We start from the raw sequence: 12,146 nt of genomic DNA, 5'->3' as shown, positions 1-12,146 counted from the left end.
TTTTGTTCTACTTCAGCTCCTCTCAGCAGGTAACATTAGAGGAAGGGAAGGCGGGAGGCTTTTGATTTGTTTTCTTTTCTTACATTCCTGCAAGGTGCTGTTGTACCAGTAGTAGTTGCAGAACAACACACTTCATCGCAGCCCTCTTTACATCATCTGCTAGCTTACAGTAGACGTAGTGTGAATTCACACAGAAGATTAGTCACACTAAAACTCTGATACAGGTGTGCAGGCTCAGCAGGACCTTGTCCTTCAAAAAGCCTTTTCTTGACCAGTACCAATTATCTGTGAGAATCCATCCCAGATGATGAGTGGGATGTGCTTAATGATCATGGTGCTGCTGCTCAGTTAGGACATCCTCTACCATTTTCACTGTGGCTGAGGTTGCAGATTTGTTACATAAAGGCCTAGGGTTGACATTACAAGTTGAAGCTTTCAAGTGTATGCGTCTCTTTTCCTGCTAAGATAGGAAACCAAGGCATTACCTTTGCTCCCTCTCCACAAGGGGAGTTTCTGTAAGCATTAATTGTGCTTTTTCTTTCGTGTTTTGCATGTTCAGGTCCTCCGTTTCTTAGCAAAATACAGTGCTCCTGCCAGTCTTGTCCAGCTGCTTCATCTTCTGGTGTTTCAGGTCATGGCTAGCTGTGAAGGACTGAGGGTCCGCTTTGCATTTCTGTTATCATCCAGGGTGGTGAGGGGTGTAATACATCAGGCCTGAGGAAAAAAATTACATGTGGGGAGTTACTGTGGTTACTGTCAGAGGTTACCAAGAGTGTGCACGTTCCCCTTCTAAAGTAAATTTCCTCTCTGTGGTGAGATATGCAGCACACTCCATTTCAGAGCACCTCCATACGGTCAGGATGGGCAGCAAAGTGTGCAGGGCTTTTGAATGGGACCCTTGTCCCCAGCCACTGTAAGCCACAGCTACTGGCATGGGGGGAAGGCAGATACAGCAACCATCTCATGCCATGCACTGAAACACACAACCCTCGACACCCCTCTCATTCTCCCAGGTCACCTTGCATAGTTACAGCACTGACTTACTAATAGCCAGGATGTCACCCAAGTGTTTTAGCTAGAGTATCACTAATATTTCTTGGAAAACATGCCCCCCTACATCCCCAGCTATGTCCTCTCCACTTCAGAATGGAGCAAAGGGTGCATTTTTAAAACAGACCTACCTGTTGTGACAGCTAAGCTGACTTTTCACCTTCCACAGGAAGAGATCAGAGGAAACTTGTTCATTTTTAACTCCAGAGTCTTTGATGCAAACCACGTGTTCAGGGAGCCTATCAAGGGTTAGTCCTTCTGCCATAGTGATCATTCCAGGCAAAGGAAAGCTAAACACAAAAAAGTGCCAGGACCACAGAGGTTTGGTGAAGAAAAGGAACTAACACCCCTGACAATTATTTTGCATTGATTAAAAAAAGAACAGGAACGTCTTTTGTGTGGCTAGCACAAGGATATTTCAGGGCCTTCTGCAGCACTAAAGTACGTACTGGCTATGGCAGATGTGCCACTAGTTTAAAATTCATCCAGTAGACGGGACTTTAGAAACAAAACGTCAGGACTCGAAAGGCAGCCTGCCCAGCAGTCTTGGCCTAACCGCAGGAAGATGAAGTAGTTGCATTTCTTCTCCTCTCTGCCAAGGCAACTGTACATTATTGCTATAAATAGAGACACTCTGGATCCCAGCTTCTTTTAACCTTGGAGGGAGACAATGCAGCCACTGTACCAGTCAAAGAGGCAAAGGGCTGTTGCCACCTAGAAACATCCCAATGCCACGGGAGTTTCCTCTAGCCCACGTGCCTGCTCAGGTACAGCTGCGTGTGCAGGTGGTAAAAGTACTTGCTCAGAACTCCCGGCAGCAAACCCTGTTTGCCCAGCACACACATGACTGGGATGCGTGCCCTGCTAACAGAAAAGCTGCATCAGCAGAAAAGCACAAGTTGGAATTGTGGCCAGAAAAGCCTGCTGCAGTCTGGAGGCGAGGAGTTGTTCTTGGTGCCTGCTGTTGCAATTTGGAAAGATAAAGATAGAACTACTGAATTTGGTTTCTGACCTCATGAGACTCCCTTCCAAGGTCAGTGCTTCAGCTTTGGAGGTCAGACTGCAACTACCCCTGAAGCAAGCAGTACACCTGTGTGCAGGCAGTTTTTATTACAGGGCTTTGCTCTCCTATTCAGATCATAATACTTGAAGCTGTGCCAAGCTGGCCTTGTAAATGCAAGCCACACCTATTTTCCATCTGGTAGGAGGAGATTATAGAAAGCAAGCCCCTATCTTTTAAAAGTAACCAGCAGATCTTGCAAAACAGAAAATACTTCCCATTCTAAGAACAAGATTTCGACAGTTTTGAGCTAAAAGATGAATTAATGCACAAAGACTGAACTCTAAAATTTCAGGTAACACAGTTACAAGATACAATCACGTGGATGCCTTGCAGCAGTAGCAGGCAGCTCCAGAAGTGTGTGTTCCAAGCAAGAGCAGTGGGATTGCGTAGTCAGGGCACAGCCGTTGGAGTGTCAGCAGCACTAACAAAGCACAAAGGTAAGACAGCTGGACTCCCACCTCGGCGGTCCTCAGCTACACGTGGTACAATGCATTTCAGTGGAGATGCATCCACATAAGGAAGAACTTGTACAAGAACTAAGCAGAATGTGCGTGTAGCTGCAAACTTACAGTGTTACCTCTGTTCTGCAGAGAAGTAATGGTTGGAGGTGGCAGGGCAGCAGAGGATTTGGGCATTTTTAGCCCCAACCATCAGTGTTTAAGCAATTACCAAAAAGATACAAACAGGGGGTAACAGCAAGCCCTCTTCCAAGAGATACAACTAGTCAAGCAGAAGGGAAAGCAACACTCTAGCTATTCCTTCAACAGATGGCTGCTGTGAAATAACATGGATGCTGCTGCCATGTGCAGTGGACAAGAGGAATATCAGGTCTGTGTGTGAGCATGCATAAATAATTATCACCACTGGAGTTCTCATAGCAAAGCCTCCATCCCCTGGAAGCACACTATAAAAGGGAACTATGATCACAGTAACAAGAGAGCAAAAGCATTTGAAATTCTCATCCTTTAATGGTCAATGATAACTTCTGCCTGGTTCTGTGTAATACAATTAAACAATATACTTAAATGTTTCAAAAAAAAAAAAAAAAAAGAAGCTCTCACACCCCCTCTTCCTATAGCTTTCTTTCATCGACATTCCGCTGCTGGACTGGACTCCCATGGCCTACCATACAGCTCTCAAGTCACCACACATCCACATCTTAAGTGTAACGAAGAACTGAAAAACCTTGGTGCACCAGTGATGTGTTATTTTAAAAATAACAGCTCTATTAAACCAAATCCTTCCCAGTCTCCATCGCTTCTCAAAGAGGAAAAACAAAATGTTACTGTGGGAGTCTTAATACACTTGTCTTTCTGGGTTTCTCTCTTCCCTGCTGAAGTCATACAGCATAGAGTTCATAGATCTTCTTTACACAGTACACCAGGGCAGCGAGTGCTATCGTGTTATGCAGTCTCTTTCTGTGCAGGTCGTCCTTCCTCACTAGCACCACCGGAGTAGAGGAGGTGAGCGTATGCAGGGGCAGGCGGGAAAGTTTATAGGCATCGTACTCTACTTGGTACTTGCAACAGGGATCAAATTGCCAAGAGATACCATAAAGGGTGCAGCAGGCCACGCTCAGCACACCAGCAGGCAGGGAGATGTAGTGAGAATAATCTACTGGAAGTGCCAGAGGGGTGAAGAGACAGGTGGTGCCCGCTAACACAGCGGTCTTGTGCAGGCAGTTCCCGACAGTGATCCAGCGGGCCGTCTCATCCCCAATGCGAGTGGGCTCTATCACTATGTATTTGTACTGCGCTTCCAGGGCCTGCTCCAGCTCATACTCAAACTGGTCCTGAGCGTTCTCGCCATTGTAGATCTCATGCACGATGTAACAATCCGTGGAGGACAAGGTGACCCTGTTAACAGGAAACACAGAATGAAAACTACAGAGCTTAAAGACAGACTTTTCACCCACCTAGCTGTGAGAACAGGAGAGAAAAATGCCAGAAGTGAGGGCAGCCCCTCAAGGTCAGTCACTGCCTCTGTTCAACAAGTAGCTTTTTCAAATCAAGATTCATTTCACATCGGCTAATTATGCCTGCTGTACATGAAATCATCCCAAAATGAGGCAACATATTTTTCCTTACCTTTTACTAACTTGGAGGAGCTAGAACATTTTGAGAAAATAGCATCTTCTTAACAATCCTGAAATGGTTCCTCACACCAATACCCAAGCAGTTTCTCTAGAGGTACTGAGATTGTTGCACCTCAGCGACCACACCGCATCAATGAATGGACCATGCAGACTTAAGGAGTTTTCACAGAAAAAAAGACTAGCAGCTCATCCATCAAGAGGGTTGCACTGGAAGGTTTTAAGAGAGGAAGCATCTTCAGATGAACATGTCTGCTTTCTCCCCACAGTAACTACCCCCTTGCCAATGATGCAGTTTTCTATTTCATCCTCCACAGTAAATCCAACAAGGATAGCCAAGAAACTTTGCTGGAAGTGAAGGTGAAAAAGGTAGCAGAGCACTCAGTTTGTTACAGAACAGTTTACTCTGCTGAAATAGCGCGCAACAAAACAAGAAAGGAACGTTCGGTTTTTTTTAACCCAGGCAGGCTTTAACAGTGAAGAAAAAGCTGCTCCCTTTACCTTGGAGCAGGCTCCCTACTGACAGGGGATTCACAAGACTTGTACATCCCTCATTTGAGTAGCAGCTTTTAGCTACCTAAGTCACATCAATTTCTACTTTCTCTCCACCCCCTTAACACAAATCACCTTAGCTGCAGCTACATTAATGTACCAGACTGCTAAGAAATAGGATTATGACTGTTTACCTTCTCTGAGAAAGGGTGAAAACCTATCCATTAGAACAAGGCAAAATCCTCCCTTCTAAGCAGAAGAAATAACTATTTCTGACATACTTGCGCTTAACCAGAGCAAAACTGAGCACGTGGCCTCTCAAGGATAAAAATATCTAGCAGATTCCTTTAGCAGAAGGAGAACAATTTGCACACATATTTGACCTAATCGCAGCAAACAAAACCACCTCATCCCAACAGCATTTAGACCCTCCCAATATTGGGAGGCAAGACAATGATGATATGGAGAATGAAACTAGCACTTTTTGCTCCATGAATACAATAGTACATATGTGCACGCACTGGAAAGTAAGGGAGAAAAATACACATTCGCAAGCTGCTGCATTACCAGACATTACCCTTAATGTGCAGCTCCATTCATGCTGCAAAGGGTATCGTGCAGTGGCCATCTGTAATCAAGAATATTGTTAAATTACAAGCCGTTGCCAGAAGTAGCTGCTTTTATGAACAGCAGCAAACATATCAAACAGCAGGACCCAAGATGCACCAGCCTCTCACAAAGCAGAGTAATAAGCAGTTTCATTAAATGTCTGGATGGAATTTATATAAACTACAGGGAAAGCTCAACCTATAAGCTAGTTATTGAGTTCTCTGCAGTGCATTTCCCCCTTGGCCTGTTCACGGGTAGAAAGAAAAATATAAATCCACCTGAACACTGTGTATGCCAGGGGCTTCTTTAAGGCCATCATCTTGTCAGACATTGTTTGGAAAAGTATGATTAACTCTTTCAGCACAGGATGTGATGGGCTCTGACATTCTGTAGTGAATTGGCAAGTATTTGAAGAAAAATTCAAGGACAGCACCTGTATAAAAATTTTACAGAGTACTACATCTCTAATATAACTAAGTTATATAGATATATACTTATACTAAGTTAGTATATCAGCTAACATTAAGGAGTTTCTAACAAAGAACTAGTTAACCAGGTGTTACATTAAGGAAACAGCTGGTAATGGTTTCTGCCAAGGGTTTTCTTGATGACAACTGTTCCAAGTGCAGCTTCTTCCCAATCAAAAATTCCAGTTTCATTACAGAAGACATGCTGAGACTTAAGGTAACTCTGTAAAACAACATCAGTGAGTATGTGAAATCACTTGCTAAGGCATAATGACTTCAGGGAAAAGCTGTTGCTGAAAGGCATTTTCAAGCTGGAAGCTAATCCACTAACACAACCCTCCAGATAAAATTAGTATTTCCTACCAAGGAGCATTTTCAGCATTTTGTACCACCCTAGGAACATGCAGCATGGGTCTGCAAAACAGAGGAGAATCCAAATTCAGCTGAGAACGCCCCAGAGGGTTAGGAACAGCACAATAGCCTAATCACCCTAGGACCTCCCTGCCATCACTGGGAAAACAAGGGTGAAGCAAGCCCATTTCTTCTCTGCCTGTACAAGAGCGACGGGGAGCCAGGCTTCTAGCTCCAGGAATTAAGTCAAGTAACAACATTACATGGGATTTCTCCAGGCTGAGCATCAGGACAGGTGGCACTAACTTATCAGCCTCATTTCTCCTCACTCAGATCTTGCCTGTTCTTCCCTCTGAATATCCCTTTTTTTCCTTTCACCCTAATGTACACAAACAGAGCCATACCACAAGCAACAGCCACCTGTCAAAGAGAGCAGGAATCTAACAGGCTTTGGCCAGAAGCAGTACTGTCCATCTCTTCTGGAACCTTTTGGCTTGCCAAGCTCTGGGGCTTTATAACAAAGTCAAGAAAAGCACAATCCTCCTAAGCCAAAACAAGAAGATCTGTTCTGTTGAAAAAAATCAATGGGAAATAAACTGCACAAAGGCTTCATCCCTGATAAGAGTCCTGGCCCTTAACTATGCTGCTTCTCCAAATTAGTCCTCTAATATGGGAATAAATCTCTATCAGTGCTGAAGCTACAAAAGGCAAAATGGGCAATCCAAAAACAAAGGACAAAGAATGAAAAATTAGCCGCTCAAACAATAGGACACATGAAGAGTCAGCAACACAAGCAGAAAAGTCTCCATTTCTGTTAACAGAGGAAGGAAATATCACATATTATTTTCACATAAGAACTGGCTGCCCCTGGAGGATGGAAAGCTGAAAACTGGTTTGTTTTCAGACAATACAGAAAGAGACACAGATGAGATAACGTGGGCTTGAGAAGGTTTTAGACCTTGTTGGCACGCAGAGTAGGATCGAGGACCTCAATCCATAGAGGCAATCTCTCCTGACACAGCCTTTCAGTTGAACACAGCAGCTGCACATGAACAAATCCAGTCAAAGCAATTGGATTTGCTCAAACACTGGAGGCTCTGGAGTTTGCCTTTTGGAGCTTGTCCCCCACCCCCCAGCAATGACAAACAAAAACGCAGAGCTATGCAATGAACTCCAAGCTGGCATCCACCAGTTATGAAGTGTGGTGATTTTCTATAAATTCCATTTTACTTAAAAGAATAGTAAATAACCAGTGTCAGAGAGGACCTAGTTCCAGAAGTCATAAAATGCTGCCACATGTTCAGAAGCCCAGCATGCTATTTACTAGACAAACCAGAACCTAAAGGCAGTTGTTAATATTATTCAATCAAATTATTTTCCAGGACCTATCTTCCCACCCCCAAAAAGAGGGCTAAGTTAAAAACTTGTACAGCTGTTCTGTAAGAATAGTTCTGGACCTTATATCCAAATAGTTTATTCTATTGCAGCTTCATACATTCTATAGTTGACAATTTTAAAATGTCTCATTCCTTGTGCCAGCTGCATGCATAGATGGGGGAACGTGACAGTACTCTCAACTACTCGGCACAGCAAGAGGAAAATAATGTAAAATCACTAGTGTAAAATTTAGGTATTGCCAAAGTTATAAATAAGGAATCAGTTGTTAACAGAGCTACCACCAGCAGGAGGGGCAGAAGTGTCTGTCTTAGCTATAGGGCAAGCTTCAAATTACATTTGGATTATCTTCCTAACATGGGAATATCAGAGAGCACCAGGAGAGGGGTGCTGCAGCTGGCTGAACAATAGCAACTCCAGCAGTTTCCCAGCTACAGCCCTCAAAGCAGCTCCATTTCTCTGCCTCCAGCTTGGAAGCAGTCTCCTAGCTGCCCCTTGAAAACAGCAGCCTGTCTGTTAAATATAAGTTTCAATTAGGTAGTCTTTATCGATGAAGAAATAAACAACCTTTCTAAGGAGGAGGCACAATGCCACTCAATGTGAAAAGATCTTAAGTTTTGCCAGGTGCCAAGTGGCAAAAAGAGAAACAAATGAACAGAGTCCTGAAAACAGGGCAGATGACAACATCCTGGAAGAAACCCAACATCCTTCTACAACTGTCCACTTGCAGGGGAGAATGCCCGAGCCTCACGAGAGTGCTGCCCTCAGCCTAAAGGCGTTCCTCGATCTGCCAGATGGACTTTTGGCAAGGGTTTCAAGTTGTCCAACTATCTCAGTTCTGCAAAACGTTCAGAATCACAATTAGAAACAATCTCAATCTGGACAAAGCACAGGTACAGTTCTATGCAAAGAAAGTTCTTTCAAAACCCTTCCTATAACACGTATGTCAGGTTTTGTTAGTTTTTTTTAAAAGAAGAATGTTCCTGGACAACAGTGTTGCTCAGAGCACCAAACATACATTCAGATTAACTGTAAATGAAGACCAGTCTGATTAGCAGTTAAAAAATAAGAAAGGTGAGGCTTGCAGCAGTGTGATAATAATGCCTGTCACAAGTGGCACACACTCACAATGCAACAGAGGGACTTCATGCTGGCTGAGCAAGTGAACTGCAGAAAAAGGATATTACCGATGGCCAAAGCAGTGTCTGGGGTCACGATCAGCATCGCAGCCAAGCTTGAGTAAGTCAGTGAAGTCAAGGCATGACAAATTAAAAAACTAAACTTCCCTCCCCCCACATAAATCCTTCTTGAAATTGAATTTAATTTCAAGATTAAGGAATGAGCTGTGGTCTGGCTTTAACTCTCAGTGGAAATACTCCACCTCAAAGTCATATTCAACAGTATGTTTTCCTACTCAGGATTGCTCCAGGATATGGCATACAGAAAGTACTAACGCATCCGAGCTTAAACACCTGAAGAATTGTTTCTCTCCTCAGTGTCCACACGATCTACCAGTCTCAGACCATTAGCCATGGCTGTCAGGCCTACAGCTTTAAGAAAGCCATTCTCAACAGGCTGTCAACGCATGCATTAAAGCAGAGGAAGAATGGGAAAAGCATAGCAATAAAGCAAGACTTCCGTTCAAAAGACGTACCTTAAATACAAATAGGAAAGAGAACAGGAGAACATAGGTGGGATATGCAAGCAGCCTTGGCAAGGGAAGACAACACTAAGGAAAACATCACCAGACCATAATAAAAAACTCCAGCCGCCAGAGCAAAAAGAGGTGTCGATTTTAAGTCAACTAATGATTAGCCAGGCTAATGGAAACAGGTCAATCATTGCTGTAAGCAAACAGAGTACCAGAAATCTGAGCAGTGCAGGTAGTGAAAGCAGAGACCTCTTTAAGGGCGTAGAGAAGGCAATACAAGCAGTGGTGATGACATTAAAGCTGTTCTTTCTGGAGTTTGTTAGAACATCTCCTGGGTGAACAAATGGCATTCTGTCTTGTGTTCTGGCGGTCATCACGCTGAATTTTATACAAAAACACTAAGTACAATTCAGTGTCTGTTCTGTATAAAAAAGTTGTTTTGGTCTACAGATTAACAATTCCCTTTAGACAGTCTCCATTAAAGAGTCTATCCAGAATGAAGAAAAACAAATATTTAGTTGGTTTTCTTCAGTGTTTTGGGTTATTTTGTTTAACCTTATTACTTCACCACCAGAGCGCCAGCTAGAGTTCACAGCCAACATCCTTTGCAATTAATGTCCTTACATTTAGTCCTATTGAGGAAAGCACTTTTTGACCAATTACAGACTTCCTGATATCAATAAAGTCATTTATGAAGGGATACAGTCTCTGCAGATAGAGTTGCTGGACTTTTTGTTGTTGTTGTTGTTTAAATGAAAGCTGGTCTAGTCTAATAGCAGACAGTATTTTATTCACTACTGAGTCTCCTCACACCACCTCCCAACACACAGATGCCTTTTAGACTAGCTGGCTGACAACTACAAAAACTCCTTGAAGCAGCTTATTTATGAGGAAAGCTGGATTACCATATTCAGTTCAAAGGAATGCATCTTTGGACAAGAATCCTGCCCAGTGTAAGAAAACTGTATCCACTGTATAAAAAGCATATGCCATCATTTTATGACATCAGGTCTGTCAGCACTGCCTTTTACACAACTTGCGTTGCCAGCAGTCAAACAAGATCGGTAGGTGTGATTTAGGATTAGCCACTGATCAAGAGAGGCAGAGGCCCAGCCATGCGTATCTCCAGCTCTGCAATTGCAAGGAAGAAGTAGTACCTAGCTGACATCACCCGACACCTATCAGAAGTATGATCTTCTGTCACGTTCGTACAGGATGACGCCTAAAAGAACCACCATCTTTCGATAGGGATTATGAAATGTTGGTCAATGGTGTATCTGTTGTTCTGCTATGTCACTTCTGTGCTTTCTTATACTTAGCTATATACTTCTCATTGGCAAAGGAAAAATAATATATGCAGGAGGTTCATGAAGTAACTCATGTTTAGGAGTAAGTATTTTTGATCATAAGATCAAGAGTAATCATAGTTTAAAAAAAATCACCTCAAACTACAATTAGATTGTTGTATGGTTCACAGACTAAGTTTCAAGGTAACAACTAACTTTTAAGACTGCATCAATTTTCACCCTGGTAGAGTAATTTTCACTGAAGTTAAGTGCTCTTTTCTGCATTTTTTCTTTTTTCCTTCACTTCTGCTGGGAGGACAGGTCTACCGCGTGAAAACCCCACACCTCATGTGCTCAGGGCTGGGGCAGGTGCCAGCACTGGGTGCAGACAGCTTTACCACTATGCCACTGAGCTCTGTGGTATTCTTAGTTGTTTATATAAACTACACTGATGCAGTAATTCCATTGGCTCTTCCAGTTCAATTACTTTTAAATTCCCTGAACAGAGACAGCATTCCTGCAATTCACATTAGCGCCTGAATTTTAAGGGCTACTTGTGGCTCTCCGTTGCTACGCAGACTCAACACCATCAAAAAGAATACTGTTGAATTACAGCAAAGGAAAAAATAATTTTTGCTGTGGCTTTTGCTTCAAGAGAGGTAATCAGAGTCTCTAGGTAAGGCAGCAGGACAAAAGAAAAGTCCTTGCAATAAAAACGCAGCAGCTTTCAGCAGCTGCTGGTTACATCAGTCAGCCCTGGGGCAAAACGGAAAATGCCAACGTAAGGAAATACAGGCTTTAACTAGACATTTTAAGTAGGTAAAGAACCGTGCACACAGATCTTAAAGTAGCTCAACAAGATTTTCCTCTATCTCTTTTTCCTGTTTTAAAGTTACCATTCCCAAACTTCTACAGCTACTCTGTGGGTCGTTCCGGCACGTCCTAGCTGCTCCTCCGTCCTGACGGAGGCAAAGACAGAGCGTTACCGAGCCCTCCGCCAGCGCCGAGGCGGCAACCGCCTCCCGCCCCGGCCCCGCGGACCGGGGGAACGCGGCGTCTCCGCGCTGAGCCCCCGAACGGCCGGGACCGCCGCGACCTCCCGCAGAAGGAGGTCACCCTGGAGGACTCGTCGCTGCCCTTACCGTCTTTAAAAATAGCCGTGGAAGGAGGCTCCCCAGGCCCGGCCCTCCTCCACCCCGGCCTCGAGCGTCGCATCCCCGCGCCGGGAAGGGCCGCGGCCGCCGCCACCCTGCGGGCCCCGCTGACCTTTCCCGGCCCCGGCCCCGGCCCCATCCCCGCGCTCGCCCGCAGCGGGAGACCGCCGGCCCCGGCCAGCCCCTCCGCCCCGGCTCCACCTCAGCGGGGCCGCGTCCCTCACCCGCCCTGCCTGGCCACGCTCCCCTCAGCGGCGAGCCCCCCCCCCCCGCCCTTGCCCCGGGGGTCGCGGGGAGCCCCGAGCGACCGCAGCCCACCTCCTCCCGTTCCCTGCCCGCCCGAGGCGCCCCAGCAGCCCCGCACCCTCCACCCCGGCGGCAGCTCACCTCTCCCGGCCGCCACCGCTGTTGGTGCCGCCGGGGCCAACGCGCCTCCTTCCCCACGCCGCCATCTTGGAGACACTCGGCTCGCAAATGTCTCCGCCACCGGACCCCCAGCCCGCCGCGCCGCCCGACGGGAAATGTAGTGCGCGAGG

The 12,146-nt window shown here is 45.2% G+C and overlaps 1 protein-coding gene and 1 long non-coding RNA gene across 2 annotated transcripts; both read right to left on the bottom strand.

Annotated features, from left to right (window-relative positions):
• Positions 1 to 65: 65 nt before the first annotated feature.
• LOC138690554 (uncharacterized) lies at positions 66 to 1,869 on the bottom strand. Its single transcript, XR_011329358.1, has 2 exons — positions 1,182 to 1,869; positions 66 to 714 (listed from the first exon to the last, which is right to left on the bottom strand). It is a non-coding gene; the product is annotated as an uncharacterized lncRNA (long non-coding RNA).
• A 1,192-nt stretch (positions 1,870 to 3,061) lies between these two features.
• Positions 3,062 to 12,146, bottom strand: TMEM11 (transmembrane protein 11). The gene is made up of 2 exons (XM_069810369.1): positions 11,998 to 12,146; positions 3,062 to 3,969 (listed from the first exon to the last, which is right to left on the bottom strand). Exons 1-2 carry the CDS (start codon positions 12,060 to 12,062, stop codon positions 3,453 to 3,455), a joined length of 582 nt encoding a protein of 193 aa, XP_069666470.1. The 5' UTR covers positions 12,063 to 12,146; the 3' UTR covers positions 3,062 to 3,452.

This window comes from Haliaeetus albicilla, chromosome 22 (assembly GCF_947461875.1).
Source record: "Haliaeetus albicilla chromosome 22, bHalAlb1.1, whole genome shotgun sequence".
Taxonomy (NCBI): Eukaryota; Metazoa; Chordata; class Aves; order Accipitriformes; family Accipitridae; genus Haliaeetus; species Haliaeetus albicilla.
The sequence above is the reverse complement of the archived record's forward strand: the minus strand, read 5'-3'. Positions and strand labels throughout refer to the sequence as shown.